Raw genomic sequence first — 21,490 nt, 5'->3', positions numbered from 1 at the left:
AATAATATTAAGTAGTTAAGTTTGTAAATATAAGTGAGAGAAAAAAGTAATAAAAAAAAAGAAATGATACGAAATAAGATATACGAGATTTTTGAAAAATGAGTAAAATTTAGGAAAAATTTTTAAGAAACTTAATTTTTAGTTAAATTATAGAAAATTTTGTAAGAAATAGAATGAGAATGCTCTTAACGAGAAACCAAGTTGTGTTTTGTGTTTTGTTTTAGTGTTTAAAATATTATGTTTTGGTATTATTATTGTATTGGAATTTGAAAAAGTTGAATTGTGATTTGAAAAAGTTGAATTTTTTATTATATTTTATATGAAAATTTGAAAAAAATATAATAATGAGATGAGATGAAAATTTTATATCTCATCCCACTCCTCAAATCTGCCCTAATCTTAACGACCTCGGCAAATAAAATAGTTTTTAAGAAAGAAAGGGCACAACCCTCAAAAAACGTTCAAACTCAAAATAAAACAGATCTCCCGCCCAAACAGTCCCGATCTTCCTCGGCTCTTTTAACATCGTATCACAGTTGAAACAGCTTCATTTTCATCGTATCTTCTTCCTCTCCTAAAACCCATTAAACTCTCTCATCCGGTTTAACTTATCTAGTTTATTTCAAATACCCCCCACCCCCTCCAATGTCCGTTTCATCGGCTTGCCGTCTGAAAGACCGTGGCGCCGCCGCCATCAAGCCTTCTAAACCCCTAACCCCAATCTCAATCTCCAGCAAGAACGCCATCAGCACTTCACACAAATCTTCATCTACCGGTAAGGAGAATCCCAGGCCCGCTTCTCGGCCTCGTGCTGCTTCCCAGAAGCCCGTGATCCGGCCAGTGCCGCGCGTCGACAAGGCCGCCGCCGCGTCGATCGTTCCCAGTAAAGACAGAGATACACGTGTCCGGTCGTCCACGTCGGCCCAGAGAGGTAGGGCCCCTAGTCCTGAGTTTATTAGGGTTTTCTCCGATCGGAGGGTCTCGGTGGGTGTGAGTGGTGGTAAGGGCGTAGAGAGTGGGAAGCGGAAGGAGTTTAAGTGTTCGAGTGTGAAAGGGAGCGAGGGGAATGAGAACGGGCATAGAGTTCTCAGGGATCGTAATGAGAGTTCTAAAACTGGAGTCAATTTGGACAAAAAGGGTGCGGCTTGTGAGGAATCGGAAACGAAAAGCGAGAGAACTGATAAAAGTTTGAATAAAATTGGGGCTTTGGACAACTGTATAGTTAAAGTTAATCGAAGCGCCACTTTGATACGATCGAGTGACGCCAGTTTCAATTTCGATGAAAATTTTCGAGATGAGTTTGGGGTTGATGCTGGTTTGAACTCGAAAGTGGTAGTTGTCAAGGTTGGAAATGGTGTTGATGAATGTGCGGATGAGGTTGGTGAGAAGTCTTCGGTTAACGAAATGGTTTTAGAGATTCCTAAAGAGGAGTTAAGTGAAGAAGGGGTAGGCAGTCGGTTTGGTAACAAGTATCCAAGCAAGCTACATGAGAAGCTTGCTTTTTTGGAAGGCAAGGTGAAGAGAATTGCATCAGACATTAAGAAGACGAAGGAGATGCTGGATATGAATAACCCGGATGCATCAAAGGTGATACTTTCGGATATTCAGAACAAGATTTCCGGGATTCAGAAGGCAATGGATAATGTTGGAGGCAAATCTGATGGTAAAACCGGATTGTCAAAAGGAATTGGTGACGATGAGAATGAGATAGCTGATAAGGGAAAGAGTAAGGAACCTCATAATGCTAAAACCTCTGTCAAAGGATTGAGTAGCGAGGAACTGGAAGCAAGGCTCTTTCCTCATCATAAGTTGCTAAAAAATCGGATCCCTCTGAAAGCGACATCAGAAAGCTCTCAAAGTCATGAACCCCTTGTTGTAGGACCGAATTGGGAGTCAAAAGTAGATGGGAAGTCGTTTAGCTCTATTGATGAGAATTCTATAGCAATTGAGTTCTTAGCTTCCCTGAATGAAGAGCAAAATGAAGTCACCGGAAGGGTTGGGCAGGCTGATATGGAATGCTGTGAAGTTCAAGAAATGGATGGTGCTACATCTACGGTAGGACAAGATTCTTCAAATATGTTCAATGTAAAGCGTGATGTTGAGCTAATTCTCACAACTGACGAGACACTTGATGAGTTTGATGATCAAGAGAATAGGCAGGGTGCGGTACTTGGTGAGGGGACAGATGATACTTGCATTTATCAGGTGAATGAAATTGGTCGTAAGACCTCAACAGGAGGATGGTTTGTCTCTGAGGGGGAGGCAGTTCTTCTTGCCCACGATGATGGTTCTTGCTCCTTTTATGATATTACTAATTCCGAGGTTGGGAAATCTATTTTCTTATCTGATTGGAGTATACTAATATTTGGTTTGCCGATTTCTTTTTCCTTTGAAGTCATGCTGTCCATTTCCAGTTGAAAAATGGGTATACAACTAGTTTGGATCAACTCTACATGCAGTATGTAAATGTCAAACTTCCAATTGATTTTCTTGTTTGAAATCTTGGTTTCTATAATTTTTCTTCACTATAGTTGACAAAACCTGAAGCATGCATTTTTGAACGGACTATGTTACATGTTTTAATAGTGGTATAGAGAGAATGTTGCATGCATGGATATAAACAAAGAGGCAGCACTATATTCAAGATAGATTTTGTCAACTGATGGTCCACCGTTGTTCAGGAGAAGGCCGAGTACAAACCACCCCCTGGAGTCTCACCTGATATATGGAGGGATTGTTGGATAATTCGCGCCCCTGGTGCAGATGGTTGCTCGGGAAGATATGTCGTGGCTGCATCTGCTGGGAATGCTATGGATTCAGGTTTCTGTTCTTGGGATTTCTATACTAAAGATGTGCGAGCTTTTCAAATTGAAAGTGGGACAACCACATCAAGAACAGTACTTGGCCCCGTACCCAGTAATATTGTGCATAGAAGAACTGCTCTTTCTAATATTCTGGCCCCGGAAAATCGACAATGGTGGTATAAACCCTGTGGACCTCTTATCATTTCAATTGCCAGCTGTCAGAAGGGTGTGAGAGTTTTTGACATCCGTGATGGGGAGCAAGTTTTGAAATGGGAGGTGGAGAAGCCTGTGTTAACAATGGATTATTCAAGCCCATTACATTGGAGAAACAGGGGAAAAGTAGTTCTAGCTGAAGCAGAAACAATTTCTGTGTGGGATGTTAACTCTCTGAGTCCTCAAGCACTATTATCCGTGTCTTCATCTGGTCGAAAAATTTCTGCTCTTCATGTCAACAATACTGATGCTGAATTAGGTGGTGGGGTTCGTCAAAGGTGAGTGTCATCCCTTTCCTTTTGCTTTATTCACTGTCACTTGTTCTATTCCATATTTTCTGGTTTAGACATTTTTCTGGCTCGCCAGTTGTTGCTCGGTCAATTTTGTTTCTCAATGTGGACTGTATTTTGGTGGTTGGTTTTTTTTCCCAGATCAGCTTGTTATTACAAATATATATTTCTTGAACTGTTCTAAATTCGAGAATCTTCTGCGTTTGAATATTCCTTGTTTCTCCGGGAAAAATGATGCAGAATGTGTTGACAGGAAGCGTTAGCAGCACATGAATATATGAACGTCATAAGTCTCTTATAGTCATGTTTAAGGAAGTCATGTTTATAGTAGCAATTGTGTGCAAAGACCTTTTTTCTAAATTTGTAGAAATTTAAGGAAGTGCTAGTCCTGTTTGCCTTATAACTCAAAAAGATAAGTCAATCTAGAATTATAGCGCGGATGTAGTTAGCGCTTTCTCAGGTCATTATATTATTTGCTTTTACCCAGTTCTAACGTATTTAAAGCGTCGTAATGCAGAGTAAGTTCGTCGGAAGCAGAGGGGAATGATGGAGTTTTCTGCACCCCAGATTCTATTAATATTTTGGATTTCCGCCACCCGTCTGGTATAGGACTTAAGATCCCGAAACTGGGTGTCAATGCACAGTCAATTTTCTCTCGTGGAGATTCCATCTTTCTTGGCTGTTCTGTTGTAAGATCAGGTGGGAAAAAGCAACCTTCTTCCCAGGTGCAACAGTTCTCGTTGCGGAAACAAAGGCTATTTAGCACTTACGCTTTGCCAGAATCCAATGCACACTCCCATTACACATCAATAACACAAGCATGGGGGAATTCAAACCTTGTAATGGGTGTTTGCGGATTGGGCCTATTTGTGTTCGATGGCCTGAGGGATGATTCATTGCTGTCTTTCCCCACTGATTCTGGAAACGCTCAGAAATCGAGGGAAGTCATTGGTCCAGATGATATGTATTCCCCTTCCTTCGATTACTTATCATCTCGTGCCCTCCTTATATCAAGAGATCGCCCAGCTGTGTGGAGGCACTTACCGGAGGTATGATGCCTTGCTTGATACCTGTGAGCATGTTTTGTCAAGGAAAGAATGTACCGTTATTTGTGTTTAGTTACATCATCCGTTTCATTTAGGCGGGCGGCTGGCCCCATTTCGTTGAAAATGATAACATTTGGCCCTCGTTCTTAACACTCTTTGAAATTATTCATATATTTTTATCAAAAAGTCTATTTGCACCCGCGTACCCGTCCCCATGTGGAAAAATTGAAACAGCGCGTTTTATGTTTAACTCAAACGACAGGTTCACTCATGAACAAAGCATGAAGGGGTCTTCTTCTCATCTTCTTCATCTACCCACGTGTAGTTGAACCCAGGTTTGGTTCTTCTCATCTTCTTCTACCTATGTAGAAGATTGGGTGATTGTGGCGTTTTTTCACCCGCTTCACGCAAGAAACTTTTCTTCCTTTTTTTTGGAACGAAACAAACAGGGTTGATTTTAAAATCAGGTTTGAGTCAAATTTTGGTGACGATCCAACAGATCCATGATGTTGATGCTTGCTTTTCTCAAAGAGAGGTCGTGAACAGATAACAGATGCAACCTAACAGTCTCAAGAGCTTTTCTTTGGTTTCTCTTCACAATCCACTCTTACAATTTATATTATTATTTTTACTTACCAAAAATTGATAGAACTTAGTCCATGACCATTTCCATTTTTCCTTGTTGTGCACGGATAGAGAGAGATTGGCAAAGAGATCCCTGTTTTCCAGTTCTGTCCTTGAAGAATTTACAGTGGGAAAACACCCAGGTTCCATGCCACGAGTAGTCCCCTCCAGCTAAGGTAGTTGAAGAATTTGAAAGTTTTTCAATTCCCATACCCCTTTCTTTGGCACACGTATAATGATACTCTTGAGAGGAGAGAGCCCAAATCTTGACAGAAGGAAATGTTTGATCTTGAGAAGAGAGAGTCTAGATCTAAGAGTGTAAACTTGAGAGGAAAGAGCCCAGATCTTAAGAGGAGGAGAGGTTTGATCTTGAAGTTTTGAAGTAAGTCAAATATGGCAGAACGTGATTAGAGAGCAGAGATGGACTTCTGAAGTCCTGGACTAGCGTGCAGAGTTGAGAAAATAAACTAAAAAAATAAACTCAATAATTATCATTTTCTGAAATCGTTGTTTTTTTTTAATAATAATATCAGCTGCGTCAGTCGATTTCGCAAAAGGTACCCATCCTCGGGTACCTGTAGCAGAACTGTATTTTTATAATCAATATTGTTACAGGTACACGGCTTGGGTACCGTTTGTGTAATCGGCGGCTAACATGGCATCAAGCTGATATTATTAAAAAAAAAAAACAAAACAAAAAACTCAATTTCAGACAAACAAATCAAAATGCTCTCAGCACTAAATTCGTATTTTCCATCCATCCATATCGTCCAGTCAAACCCATCCCCCATCGTCGCGTCAAACCCATCCTAAAAGAAGCTTTGTCGTTGTGCCGTCGAACCCTCATTTGCGCCGATGGTCAATTTCTGTGTTAGAGAAAGTGCTGTCGTGGGTAGACTTGGGTTTATGCCTATGTTTTATGCAGTTTTTGCAACAATGTGCCTTTGTTTGATGCAGTTTTCTTCTATTTGCCTATGTTTGATGCTGTTTTTGCTTCTATTTTTCTATATCTTTGATTATTTGAACAATGGGTAGACTGAACTTTGATTGTATTTTTTATTTTTTGCTGTTTTCGCCACTGCATTTTTTTACAAAATTTCCTTTTTCTCCCTTTTGGCCATGGGTTTTAAAGGGAATATAACTTGCAAGCAAAAATCTTTCTACTAAATATTAAAGTGAGAAGGGACAAACAATTTTTTTAGGCAGTAAAGTAAAAGTGAGAGCCACTTTTATTTGTGATGTTTTGCATGTACAAGCTAATGCTTTTGAGCTAAGTAAAAAGATGCATATAATATTGTGGGAGATTGGAGTGATTTGCATAGAGTTTATGGTCATAATAATCTGCAGACAACTAAGTAAAAGGATGCATATGTTATACTGGTGAGGTGAGGTGAAAACAAGTGGTGCAATTCGAGTTTAAGAATTGCAGAATCAAAAGGAAATGAAATGAGTATTTGAGTTTCAGGGAGGCCAAAAGATGAAAGGGTATTCGAGTTTCAAAATGCTGAAAGCGCACTGTTTTAATAATCTTACGTAGAACCACGGGTAAGTAGGGGGTACCCCCTCTTGGGTACATGTAGCATTTTTCTTTTATAATTCCTAAAATATTTTCATTTTCCTCTTTTCTTTCTTCATTTACTGTCTGTTTCCAAAAAAAATTTCGTTCACCCAAAAACGACCACATCTGTTGATAACAACACATATATGGGAAAAACAGACGAAATGGAGGTTGAAGAAAGGCTCATTCTATTCAAGTATCAAGAGTCATTTATAAGATAACTATTGCTATTTATATTACATTTACAATGAATAAAATAAATGAAATAATGTAGGCTAGTTGCCAGCACATGTAACAAATTATAATAGAACAATATCACATCCTTTAATCTGGTGCAACTGTAAGTATTTGAGATGCATTTATATCCTTTATTCTCAACATCCCCTTGCAAGATGGAGAGTAAATGTTGATTACTCCCATATTGAGTAGAAGTCAATTGAATGTGGGAGAGTGTAATGGTTTAGTGAGTAAGTCTGCAAGCTGAGTTGAAGACGGTACATGTGTAGTGATGACATGACCAGTTGATATCTTGTCTCGAACTAGATTGTCATCTAGTTCAATGTGCTTCGTCCGCTCATGGAATACGGGATTAGCGGCAATGTGTAGGGCTGCAAGATTGTCACAATACAGAGTGGCTGGCTATGACATGTCGATGTTCAAATCATGGAACAAATAGTGGAGCCATGTCAGTTCACATACAATTGATGCCATGGCTCGATACTCGAACTCGACAAAGGAATGTGATATTGTGTTCTGTTTCTTGGACTTCCAGCAAACAAGAGAGTTGCCGATGAAGACACAAAACCCTGTTGTGGAATGCCGAGTGTCTGGGCAATTTGCCCAATTACGATTTGAATAAGCCATGAGTTTTGACTTAGAGGAAGCTGGAAAAAATAGGCCTTGTTCTGGGGTGCTTTTGAGGTATTTGAGCACTTTGATGAAAGCATTGTAGTGTGGCAATCTAGGAGTGTCCATAAATTGGCTTAGCAAGTGTATGCTATAGCTCAAGTCAGGCCTTGTGTTACTGAGATACATCAGCTTCCACTAATTTTCGATACAAAATAGGGTCATTAAATGGTTCTCCTTCATTTTTGCTCAATTTGATGTTAGGTTCCATGGGCATAGGAGAGGGCTTGGAAGCCAATAAACTAGTTTCGGATAAGATATCTAGCCCATATTTGTGTTGGTAAAGCTGAATGCCATGTTGTGATCGTGCAATTCCCATGTCAAGGAAATACTTGAGGGAGCTGAGTGTTTTGATTTTGAATTTTGTCTCCAAAAAATGCTGGACTGCCTCATGGGAAGAAACATTAGAGCTCATCAAGATGATGTCGTCGACGTAAATGAGTAGCGCAACAAATAATGTATGCGTGTGTTTGGTGAAGAGATTGTAATCCGATTTGGATTGGATGAAGCCAAATTCTGCAGGTGTGGAAGAAAGCTTGGTATTCCATTGCCTGGATGCTTGCCGCAAGCCATATAGGCTTTTCTGGAGGCGACATACTTTGTTGGTTTTAGCTGCAGGATGGCCAGGAGGTGGTTTCATATATATTTCTTTGTCAAGTTCGCCATACAAAGAGACGTTGTTGACGTCCAACTGCTGGAGGTCCCAACCTTTGATTGCAGCAATGGCAAGGAGGCAGTGTATGGAGACCAGTTTGGCAACTGAGGAGAAGGTGTCATGAAAATCTACGCCTTCACGTTGAGTGAAGTCTTTTGCCACCAAACAAGCCTTAGCTCTCTCAATTGTCCCATCAGCATGAAATTTAAATTTATAGATCCATTTGCAATCAATTGGCTTCTTGCCGAGAGGGAGATCAACAATGGACCAAGTCTCATTAAGCTCGAGAGTAGTGAGCTCTTGCTCCATTGCTTTGCACCAAATAGGGTGTTTCATAGCTTGGGTATATGAGGTCGGTGTTAAGAGAAAGTGAAATTTGGTGAAAGCTTTAAATGTGGGGGAGAGAGAATCATAAGACAAGAAGGAAGAAAAGGGAAATGATACTTGCTTACCTGTTGTGTTGTGACCATCAAAAGCTTTCATTGTGGGTGTAGATTGGGTTGAAGCTGTGACTTGTTGGCAGTGAAAGTCTTGGAGGTATGCAAGTGTTTTTCTTATTCGAGTTGATTGGCGGAGGGGTGGGGTTGAAGGGATGAGAGGAGAGGGTGTATTGGTATCAAGTGAGTGATGGTTGGCATCATAAGTGTCAGATGAAATGTGGTCAACTGTTGGGGATGGTGGTGTGATAATGGGGGTCAAATGTTGGTGGTAATATAGGCGTGATAGAAGCAAGATTTGTGGAGGGTGTGAGTTGAGGATGGAAAGGTGGGAGTGTATTTTAGAGGAAAGAAGTCTTTGTGGAAAATTACATCATGTGAGAGGAAGATCTGTTTGGTATTGATATCAAGGAGTTTGTATCCCTTGACTCCATAAGGGTAGCCAAGAAAAATGCATGGGCGAGCTCGGGAATTGAATTTGGTTCAGATGTGAGTGAGAGTAGACGCATAACACAAGCAATCGAATACCTTAAGGTGAGAGTATGATGGTTTGTGATTGTAGAGGATTTCGAAAGGAGACTTGTAATTGAGTAGTGAGGTGGGTGTTCGATTGATGAGATAGACTGTTGCGATGATGAATTCGAACCAATATTGCAAGGGGAGGCCAGATTGAAATTTTAGCGCACGGGCCACATTTAGGATATGCTGATTTTTGCGTTCAACCAAGGTGTTTTGTTGGGGTGTAGCCACGCACGTAAGTTGGTGTAAAGCACATTTGGATTGGTAGAATAGTGGCATTTGGAATTCAACTCCATTATTGGATCTAATGGTTTTGATATTGGTTTCAAATTGAGTTTGAACAAGAAAAAAAAAAAAAAATCTGAAGTGAGAGTTGAGCTTTAGACTTTGTTTTTAATAAGTATAATCAAGTGCATCGAGTGAGTTGGTTGACAATGGTAAGAAAATATTTAGTCCCATTGTGAGCTGGAGATTGGTTTGGTCCCCATATATCTACCTAAACAAGTTCAAAGGGCTTTGTTGCTTTAGTTTCGGATTGAGGGAAATGTAATTTGTGATGCTTTGCAAGTGCGCAAACTTCACATAGAATTTTGTAGTTAGAATGATGCTTGGATTTAAAATTGGAAATGTCATTCAATATGTGTTTGGTCATGGAGCTATGTCCAAGTCTATAGTGCCATAAAGTAAAGATATTAAATGTGGTACTGTTTGTGGTATAAGATGTACTAGAAGGATGTAAAACAGGAAAAGAAAAGGATTGCAAGGCCGTGGTGTGTTGTTGTGGAAGCTGGAGGTGATATAAGCCATTAAGCACAGTCCCCACTCCAATCGTCATCTAAGATGAAAGGTCCTGAATAAAACAAGAATTGAAAGAAAAAATTAAACAAAAATTTGAGTGAGTGGATAGCGCGTTGGCCAAAATAAGATTGAATGAAAAATCTCGAACACATAAAGCATTTTTGAGAATTAAGCAAGCAGAAAGATGTACATCTCCCATGTGCGTTGCTGCTGTATTGTGACCATTATGGAGTTTGATGGTGTGGTTAACAATTGTGACATTATGAGTGAAGAGATGTGGGCTACAAATCATATGATCTGTAGCACCTGTGTCAATGATCCATGAGGTAGTGAGATGAGTGACTTTGCGGTGTGCGTTTGTGAAGTTGGAATAAGAGATACCAGACATGGGAGGCTTGCTAGATTCGGGAAGGCTAGTTTGCACATGGTTCATAGCTGGTATGGTTCCAATGGATGAAAGGCTGAGCAAAGTAAGGAGATGATTGTACTGCTCCTGAGTAATAGGTGGTCCATGATTGAGCTGATCCTACTCAAAGGAAGACTAATTTGTCGAAGACTTGGATATGAAATTGGCTTTGTGTTCGGGTGGAAAACCATTGTGTTTATAGCATTAGTCTTTGGTATGTCTTGGGATGTGGTAATGAAGCACACATCGGAAGGTTGGGGTTGGCCTTAAAACAACACCTGGGATGTTGCAATGAGAACATAACAGCCGGTCTTTTTGTGAGGATGATGATGTGCGCTGGTCAGGCACTTTAGCAGCCATGGCAAGGGGCGCAAGCACAACATGGAGTTGTCTTCGTCGCTCCTCTTGTTGAACCAAAGAAGTCACGTAATTCAATTGAGGAAGGGGATCATGAAGCAGGATCTGAGCACGAACAAAATCGTATGAGTCATTTAGACCCATTAGGAATTGCATAACCTTGTGTCGATGATTTCAAGCTCATAAATTTCAAGCAGAGTTTTGATTGAACCACAGGTACACGAAGGCATTAGTTCATAAATTTCAAGCTCGTCCCAAAGACATTTGAGTTCGTTGTAATATTGGCTCACTGAATTGTTGTCTTGAATCAGTGATGAAATTGATTTTGTGATTTGGAAAATGCGAGGAGCATTTTGGATTGAAAATTGTTCACGAAGATCCTTCTAGATGTTGGTTATCGTGTCCGCATGTGCAATGCTTGATCTATGTTTTGAACCAACAAAATGTTGAATCCAGACAATAATCATGTCGTTGCAACGCTCCCAAGGGGCAAGAAGGGGATCAGATTTGCTAGTGGGTTTGGGGATTTTAACATCGATAAATCCCAGCTTATTTTTTATGTTGAGTGCACGGCGCATAGTTCGCGCCCATGTCACATAATTTTCGGTAGTTAGCAAGTCTGGAACTGGTGGAGAAGAAGCTCATTCTCTAGCCTGAATATAGTATGGGCTGGTGGGATGGTGGGGATTGGTCTTAGGATTGGAAGGCATGGGTGATTCGGTATTTGAAGGGGTTTCAATTATTGTTCTGGTACTATGTTGATACCAGCACATATATGAGAAAAACATACGAGACGAAGGTTGAAGAAAGGCTCATTCTATTCATTTATCGAGAGTCATTTACAAGATAACTGCTACTATTTATATTACATTTACAATGAATAAAATAAATGAAATAATGTAGGCTAGTTGCCAGCGCATATAACAAACTATAACAAAATAATTATCACATTCTTTAATATGGTGCTATTTGAGATGCATTTGTATGCTTTATTCTCAACAAATTGCTTACTTGATTATTCGTATTAATTAGTGGTTGGTTGGTGCCTGCATGATGTAGACTTTGATAGTAAATCGTGAGATGACCCCATTTATTTATAGCTTGTGGTCATATACCCACTGCTGTTATTTTATTTCGGGGGAAACTTGATGGATGAATATTCAACATTCCTTGAAAAAAAGTTTTATTACAATTGACTTTTCATCAAAGCTCATAAATACTGTATAGTTTTTTCATATCTCGCACAAAATCAAATTTATAATTATTTTTGTGAAGTACAAGATGCTGTGTGACAAGAGATTGGAAGTGGAAGTGGAAGTGGATGAAAGTTGCTGTGTGACAAAATCAAAGTTGATGAGATGTAAATAAATATATACTAACACATAAACGTAGACAATCAAGCTATCAAATTAAGAGATATGCTGGGCATCAACCTACAGCCGCAGCACACCTCACGTGATGTTTTTTTTTTTTTTTTTTTAACACTCGATACATTGGTGTGCAGCGGCTATAGGCTGATGCAAATATTTTTCCATCAAATTAAAGAGATGAATTGCTCGTATTAATTGTATAAAATGTGTGTTCTTCACACGACTTTTAAGTATATATTTTTGTATGCTGCTTTGTCTAGCGATAAAAGCTATCGAGCTTAGTGTCGACAGTGTTAAAGCATTATTATTATTATTATTATTATTTTTACAGCATTTTTTGTGTATTTAGACAAATAATAAAAAAAATAAAAAAATACACATATACTTTAAAAAAAACACATATTTGGATAGCTTTGAATTGTCGGTGAAATTCACGTGTAGCTATATCATTTTCCAATTTGGAAATCCGCAACTAAAAGAGTAAAAAGACGTTACCTTTTCCCATTTTCCCAACGAGATGGTCCCCTTCCAAAGGGCACCCGTTGACAGAATAATTAGTACAGTAGTCATGATGTAGTTTCTTTATATAGTAGTGTGACCCGTGAGGTATCTGGACGCCTCAACATTGGTTGGATGCATGTGTCCATATTAATTGAGATAGATACTATATATATATATATTAATTGAGATAGATACTATATATATGGCCTATTCGTTCGAAAGGATCGATGAATTTCGTAAAAATATGATTTTAAAAGTAGAATAAATATAGATAGAAGTTATTATTAAGATCATCTATTTTGTACATATAATATGACATTATCTAGACCACATATTTTTCTAAGTAAGTGTTGAGAATAACTAACTAGAAGTAGCTACGCAGTGAATATAAAATGTATACTTTTATAATAATTTCTCTCTAATATTATTCTTTTAAATAATTGTCGTGTTTATTATCATGGAAGTGGTCAATATATGGTAAAACCTCAACGAAATGCTTGGATTGAAGTTGTCAAAATTGTTAATATTTCTTTTAAAATTATTTGAGAGAAATTTGAACCAAACAGGGCCATATTAATTCTTGAAAAGGACGGGGATTTTTGGGAAACTTCTTGTCCTCATAATTAAAATACATCATGTAGCATTACTTAGCAAGTTTCTTATTTAGAATTAACGTTTAAAAAAAAAAAATTCAATCAATCTCAAATTAACTGTAGCCTAAAACAATAAAATATATAATATATCGTCTGACGCTGAAATAACACGAAAACGAAAACTTAAAACAACAAATTCTAATCAAATATGGTTTTATTAGGAACTATTTATTTTATAATTGATTTTCTGGTGCGTAAAGCATGCATTTATAATCCACATCTACGCGCTTAAAACGCACCACAAGTTCATGAATTGACATGTTAATATTTTATCATAAAATCAGAGTTTAGTTTGAAGGTTAAGAATATATTATATCATTTAAAAAAAAAAAAATCTTATATCATCTCTTAATAATAATGAAGTAATAATAAAATAGTTTAAAAATATCTTAAAATAACTGTATTCACAAACAGACGTACAGTTTCTAAAATAATATTTGACATGCAATGGATATATGAGTAAAGCTATTCTCCGTTCCGGTCATGCTTTCGGTCTCGTTATATATATTTTTAATTTTTTTTATTTAGTGATTAAATAAATATTTTTTAATAATATTATAATTTTTTTATTTTTTTTAAAAATATTTTATAATGTTAAAAAAATATATATAAAAAAATAAAATAAAAAATATAATATTTTACACTATAAATAACTCTTAGCGAGATTGAAAGCAGTGATCGTAGAGCCACCCATGGACATATACTCCACGATCCTGAATTTAATAAATTAATATAATATATGAGAGAAAATGTACGTAACTTAGTACTTTATTATATTCTGACGAAGCTACAGACAGAGACAAAAATAGTGAAATGTTTTGGATTTTGAATTTGAGATCTAAAAAATATCTTAAATGAGATTTTTGTTTTAAACGAATGATTAAGAAAATATTTTTTAATAATATTGTGAATTATTTTTTATTTTTTTAAAAATATTTATGATAATTAAAAAAATATATAAAAAATTTATACTATTCGAAATATTTTTTGAATACCAAATTCGGACCTGTAGCAGTATTCAAAAAAATATCATAGTGACAACTTTACTTCGAAGTATTTTCGTTGAGCGGTTACCGATAGTATGTTTAGTATTTTTTTATTCATATTTTTTAATATATTAAAATATTTTAAAAAAATAAAAAATATATTAATATATTTAAAATTAATTTATTAATCATTAAATAAAAATAAAAAATAAAAAATATTTTTTTTCCAAGCAGTCACCTAGAGCGATAACCTTATGGCGGCAAAACAACTTTTTCCATTTTCGTTACTTTAGTGATGGAAGTACATGAATTATTTAAAGAATAAATAATCTTTTTTTATAAAATTAATTTTATGAGATGAATTAGATCTATAAATTTTTTATGATATCAAAATCTGCCAAAAAAAAAATTGGGGGTCTATACTATTTATTTTGTGATAAGGATCAGAAAATATTGACCTGCATGTGAGAGAGGGTGTTAAGGAATAATTTCACATTATCTATGAATAAAGTTTTTGACATGTTTATAAAGAATGAATAATTTTTTCTTATATAATTGATTTTACGAGATTAGTTAAACACGTTAATTTCTTCAACTATATGGTTGGGAACTTAATTAAATTAGTTCTTGATCTCCCCTTTTTTTCCCATAAATAGGAAGGCAGTGTACCTGTGGTTCTTATATATAGCACGTATGCATGTTCTGGATATTGATCACAATGTATAGTAGAAGATTAAAAATAAAAAATAAAAAATTAAAGACTTCGTACAAAGGCAGAGATAACAAGGTCGATTAGACTTGAAATACTTTATTTCTTCCAGCTTCTGGTCCAAAAAATACTCTGTAAAAGATAAGAAGAGTCAAGAGCTCCCTTAATTCTATATATATATATATATTGAGAGAGCGAGAGAGCGAGAGAGAATTGTGAAGAGAGGGAAATTATTAAGAGATCAGAGTGCTGATAAGAGCATGATGATGATGATGAAAAAAGGGGGCCATCCTTTGTTGAGGGGATCAGGGAGATCAGAAGGAGATGAGATCAGCAAATACAGTCATGGGTTTACAGCAGCTGAGATGCATTCACTGGCTAGCGTTTGTGAGGCAATTTTACCTCCTTTGCCATCGGATTCTTTGGATGCTAAGGATTATGATCGCCCTACCAAGGCTGTGAACTTGTTCTCCGAAATTTCTGGGTCTCAAGCCCCAATACCTGATCAGGTACTTACAAACATTCTCTCTCTGCAAATTGCACTCTTTTTTCAATGAATCAAATAGGATTATATATCACTTGGATCTTTTTTTGACGTGATTGGAACGAACGGTAACGGCAGGTTGCAGAGCTTCTGGTGAAGAGGGCGGTGACAGAAGGGAAGATATTGGTGAGAGTGATACTGTTGTTGCTGTCAACTAGGTTGGGGACCTTGTTGCTTTGTGGGTCTCTCTGTTTATCTCAGAAATTGCCCTTCATCTCCAACTTCTCTTGCCTATCCTTGGAGAAAAGAGAGAGAACGCTGCAGATGTGGTTTAAGAATAGATACGTGACACCCGTCAGGCTTGCATTCCTTTACATCAAGGTCTTGTGCCTCTACGTCGTCTTCTCTCAGGTAATATAATTTATAATATTCTATCTAAATTATTTAATTACTGTTCTATGCAAAATTCTATATATATTTCCTTTCTTTTATATATATATATATATATATATATATATATATATACATACTAGCAGTTGGTAACGTTCAAGGGACGTTTGCTTATTTTTTTTTAATTTTTTTTTTATCTAGTGATTAAAGAAGTGTTTTTTTAATAATTTTGTGAATTTTTTTTTATTTTTTTTTTAAAATGTTTATAATGATTAAAAAAATACATAAAAAAAAGAAAAGAAAAATAAAGAAGTGAAATACACATTTAAGACATATTTTTAGGCTACTTCTTCATTAATTGTAGTAGTTCTTTTTAGTTAATTAAGAATATTATCATATTTAAATTATGTTAAAACTCTAATTATTTATATTGTTATATTTTTTTAAAAATATTTAACAAAATTTCATCATTTATTTAATATTCAGTAAAACTTTATCTTTTATTTAATGATGAGAAATTAATATTTTATAAATTGAAGTTAATTTTAAGTGTATGATATAATATTTAAAATTTAATTATCTATTTTATGTTAATTTAAATCAATATTTAAACTTCTATCGTTGGATTAAATCTGAAGATTAAAGATAAAGTATTGAAATTTAAAACTCAAAAACTAATATTTTTTCCTACTTTTCTTTTTTTCCTCTCTCATTCCTCACGCACGATTGTAATATTACGTTGCATATTGACATTCATACGGATAAATAAAAAAAAAAAAAACCTAAATAAACCAAGAAAAAAAGAAAATTACTGTTCATAATTACTGTTTATAAACAGTAACAAGCGGCAAAAAACCATGGAAAAAAAAATTCTTTACTGTTTATACTGTTGATAAACAGTAAATTATAAGTACTTTTAAGAATAGGCCAAATATACGGGCTATATATAATCGGAAGTCATTCTTCTTAATTAGTAGTACTGCGGATTAAGATCATATAAGTTTCAAATTTTTTTGACCTAAATAAATATTTTTTTTTTTTATAATTCAAACAGATACAGATATACAATATTATTTGGTTTCGAAAAATATTTAAAATATTCTTTTAATTAAAACGTCAATATTTGGCTCGGAGAGAAAAATAATCATGAAATTAGTAGGTATATATAATAGAGTTTTGCTACACAACTTTCATCACACTCCACACTCCACATTTTTTTTTAATTTTTAAAATTTTTAAAATTTTTTTAAAATTTTGTTTTGAGTTTATTCTTTTTAAATTATTTATTCATTATTTATATAATAAATATTTGATAAAAGAAAAAAAAAATTAAAAAAAAATATAGAGTGTGAAGTATTAGGAGGTTGTGAAGATTTTTTGTATATAATAACTTAACCAGGTGGGAATTATTGGAAACAAATGAAGGAAATTTTGATATTTAGGTGATGAACGAAAAAGAAAAATTAGTTTTTAATTACTTTAAACTCCAATTTTATTTTTTAATTCCCAAACGCATTATTAATTGATGGAGAAGGCCAGTGGTATTCGGCCCCATTGGCCCCAATCTTATAAAGATTTGGACCCGAGTTCATTTATTAGCGAAATAATTAATGGGACCGACCTAGCTAACAAGATGTGCCCATCAATATCATATAACATGTTCTTAATGACTAGAAGAATATTAATATTTAAGATAATGTTAGAAATGAGATATGATATTTATAAATTATAGTTATAGAGTGTGTAAGTAGTGGACCATTTTTTTTTTAAAAGTGAATAAATATGAAATTTATATGAAAAAAATTAATTTTTTTAATAATAGACTATACCTTTCTTTTAAAAGGAATACGTGACGCTTGTATAATGATTATATCTTATTACTAGTTATAAATATATCAGAATTTAAAAACATTGTGCTTTTATATAAATTTTTAATAGATATTGAGGATGCAGTGTTTATTAGGCACAACAATGTTTCCCTTGGGATAGCGAGATCGGATCGAATTAAATAAAAAAGATCCTACAAGTTAATAAAGCGAGAGGAAATGATACTATCCCATCACAATTTCTACCCCCAATGTGTACCCATTTTCTCTGTTTTTTTTTTTTTTTTTTAAGTATAGTGTTTATATATATATATATATATATATATTTTGTATTTAAAAGAAAATACATAAAAAAATGCAATAAAAAAAGAAAAAAAAATACACTGTCGGTACCCAAACGAGATAACGATGGAACAACGAATTAGTTATAAGGGGATTGCTGCGTCCACCGAGAATTCTTACTGTGTAACTTGTGTTTTAAACATGAGAAATGCTTTGGGAATTTTGGGTCCCGAATTCGGTTTTTTATTTTTTATTTTTTATTTAATGATTAAAGAAGTATTTTTTAATGATATTGTAATTTTTTTTTTATTTTTTTAAAAATGTTTATAATGATTAAAATAATACATAAAAAAAAAAAAGAAAAAAAAATACTTTTCGGAATAACTATTCGAAATTTTTTTTCGGAAAGTATAGTGTTGCTCTTTAAATGTTGTTTTAAACCATTTAAACATTTAAAAAAAATTTTACAAAGTCATTAAAAAATTCTTTCTTAATTTTTTAAATAAAAAAAATGTATAATCGATATCCAGTACTCTCGGTGGATATTCTCGGTAGGACTACCATTTTCCTAGTTATAATTTCACCAGCACTGTTGGTTATGTTCTTTCTCACCATTTATTCAATTTTTTACGAATTTTAATTTTGTCAACAAAATATTGGAATCGTTCTATCTTTACGGTTAATCATGACTCAATTATCATGTTTCTTTTTTATTTTTCTTGATTATTCTTTTCTATTCGCACCCTAGCTTAATTTTAGACCCGTTTGATATTTAGAATATTTTATTATATTTATAAATAGTAATAAAATAATTTGAATTAAAATATTTTTTTTAATTTTTAAAAAATAAAAAAAATTAAATTAAATAAAGATATTATAAAATTAAAAGTGTTTGAATATAATGAATATAATTTTTTAATATTAGTTTTATTTTAAAATCTGAAATAGTTGTATTTTTGTGTGTTTAATTTAAAAGTTTAAAAAAATTATAATGATTGAATAAAAAAATTAAAAATAAAAAAATATTTATATTTAAATTATATTTAAAAAAGAAATATCTAAAACAATATTTGAAAATACTTAAAAATAATTATATTGTGAACGGGCCTTAAACGTACTCCTACTTTTCAGTTTTCATTGATGAGTAGGACCCACTTTAGGCTAGAACTTATTGGCATTGATTATTTTTATGAACTCTTTTTTAAAAATTATTTGGTGCATAGATCACATAATTTATTAAATAAATATTTGATTTATAAGATTTAATTCTTTTTTTAATAGGTGCAAGATTTAAATTGTAAATTTTATTTTTCAAATCAAATTATATCGTATAAGTATTTTACTATATGTGCTTTGCACGCTGACTTTGAAAATAAAATTTTTCATTTTTAAGAGGGAAAGTAGTTATTGATAAAAAAGAATTCATCCGAAAGGTCACGAATGATGATATATAGCATATTGAATGAAAAACATCATAATTCAGTATAGGAATATCCTAGTTTTGTAGTTATAATCGGGAGTGAAGAACGTACAGCCGCAATACAGGACCAAAGAAATTGATTTAACATCAACTTTGTTCGATCATCGTGGAGTTAATTTCATTCTGCAGGTCAATGAAAATGGTGAGAACCCAACATGGGAAGCCATTGGATATCACGTACACAATGACGAGGACCCGTCTCAAGTCCCTAGAAAGAGACCTCTTGAAAAAGGAGTGCTGGAAACTATACGCGAAACTGACTCTTCCCTTGTGCATTCCCTTGCAAACAAAGGTATAAGAGCGACTCTAGACTCCAAGCAGAATCTCTTAAAAATGGAATGTGATGTTCTTGTCGTCGGCTCTGGGTGTGGAGGAGGAGTTGCAGCTGCTGTGCTTGCATGTTCAGGCCAGAAAGTCATTGTTCTTGAGAAAGGCGGCTATTTCGCTGCTGCTGATTATTCTTCTTTGGAAGGCCCCTCAACGGAGCAACTATACGAGGCAGGAGGTCTCCTTTCCTCTACTGATGGGGGAATGTTTATTCTAGCAGGTTCAACTGTTGGTGGTGGCTCTGCGGTTAACTGGTCTGCATCCATCAAAACACCAAAAAGCATGCTTCGGGAATGGGCAGAGGATTACAAGATTCCACTGTTTGGGAGCCCTGAATATCTTTCTGCTATGGATACTGTGTGTGAGAGAATTGGTGTTACAGACAGTTGTGCTGAGGAAGGGTTCCAGAATCAAGTACTGCGAAAAGGGTGTCAGACATTAGGTCTTAAAGTTGATTATGTGCCCCGAAATTCCTCGGAGAATCATTACTGCGGGGATTGTGGTTATGGTTGCAGAAAAGGAGACAAAAAAGGGACGGATCGTACATGGCTTGTGGATGCTGTGGATCATGGTGCAGTGATCTTAACAGGATGTAAAGCCGAGAGATTCATACTGGAAAAGAACAAGAGAGGAAGCCTGAGAGCAAAGAAATGCCGAGGAGTAATAGCAAAAACTTCGAGCAACAACATCACACAGATGTTGCAGATCGAGGCCAAAGTAACTATCTCTGCATGTGGGGCTCTTTCAACACCCCCTTTAATGATCTCTAGCGGCTTGAAAAACCATAACATTGGCCGCAACCTTCATCTCCATCCTGTTGTTATTGCCTGGGGATACTTTCCAGAATCAAACACAGAGATCAAGGGTAAAATCTACGAGGGTGGGATAATGACATCGATCCATGACGTAGAAGGGACGGATTCAGATGTAAGAGCCATCATAGAAACTCCAGCATTAGGTCCAGCATCATTTTCTGGCATATGCCCTTGGGAATCGGGACTCGACATAAAGAAAAGAATGGTGAAGTATGCAAGAACTGCGCATTTGATAGTGCTAGTTAAAGACTTAGGTTCTGGAGAGGTTAAGTCGGAAAGAAGGATAAGCTACGAATTAGATGCATCTGACAGAGAAAATCTCAGGGTTGGGTTAAGGCAAGCATTAAGAATCCTGGTAGCAGCAGGTGCGGTCGAGGTGGGCACCCATCGCAGTGATGGCCAGAGACTCAAATGTAAGGGGATTAACGAGAAGGAACTGGAGGAATTTTTGGACACAGTCAATGTGGTGGGGGGGCCAATGTCAATTACAGAGAATTGGATAGGATTGACCTCTGCCCATCAGATGGGTAGCTGTAGGATGGGGATTGATGACAAAGCTGGCGCGGTTGACTTGAATGGGGAAAGTTGGGAAGCAGAGGGTCTTTTTGTTTGTGATGCTAGTGTTCTTCCAACTGCTGTGGGTGTCAATCCCATGATCACCATCCAGTCAACTGCCTACTGCCTCTCAAAGATAATAGCCGATCGAGTCCTTACAAAAAGTACCCTTCCCTAAAGCTTCTTGATTCCTCTTCTTGTTCTATTAATACTATGCACATATCTGCATTTGTACGCTTATACAAAGTACAATTATCCACATTGTAAAGCTGTTATAGATCGCGTCCTGCTATCTATTAAATAATGAGCTGTTGTTTATGTTTAGAATGCAATGTGTTGTTCAACTTCACATGTATGTCAATGACTCGATTTATATATTGAATTGTATTTTCTAACTCGGGTTCTTTAGACTGAAGTTTCCATTTGTCTTTTTCCAATTTCTGCGTTTTGAAACCGAAGCCGATTCTACTCTCTACGATCAGGCTCTATACTCTGAACC

General features: G+C 35.3%; 2 protein-coding genes across 2 annotated transcripts; both read left to right on the top strand.

Annotated features, from left to right (window-relative positions):
* Positions 1-544: 544 nt before the first annotated feature.
* Positions 545-4,505, top strand: LOC108981310 (KIN14B-interacting protein At4g14310-like). The gene is made up of 3 exons (XM_018952426.2): positions 545-2,322; positions 2,682-3,295; positions 3,825-4,505. Exons 1-3 carry the CDS (start codon positions 646-648, stop codon positions 4,360-4,362), a joined length of 2,829 nt encoding a protein of 942 aa, XP_018807971.1. The 5' UTR covers positions 545-645; the 3' UTR covers positions 4,363-4,505.
* Positions 4,506-14,936: 10,431 nt separating this feature from the next.
* Positions 14,937-21,386, top strand: LOC108981299 (long-chain-alcohol oxidase FAO1). The gene is made up of 3 exons (XM_018952416.2): positions 14,937-15,341; positions 15,455-15,727; positions 19,424-21,386. The coding sequence occupies exons 1-3, from the start codon at positions 15,093-15,095 to the stop codon at positions 21,167-21,169; spliced, it is 2,268 nt and encodes a 755-aa protein (XP_018807961.1). The 5' UTR covers positions 14,937-15,092; the 3' UTR covers positions 21,170-21,386.
* Positions 21,387-21,490: the final 104 nt, after the last annotated feature.

Source organism: Juglans regia, chromosome 12 (genome assembly GCF_001411555.2).
Source record: "Juglans regia cultivar Chandler chromosome 12, Walnut 2.0, whole genome shotgun sequence".
Lineage (NCBI taxonomy): Eukaryota > Viridiplantae > Streptophyta > Magnoliopsida > Fagales > Juglandaceae > Juglans > Juglans regia.
The sequence above is the reverse complement of the archived record's forward strand: the minus strand, read 5'-3'. Positions and strand labels throughout refer to the sequence as shown.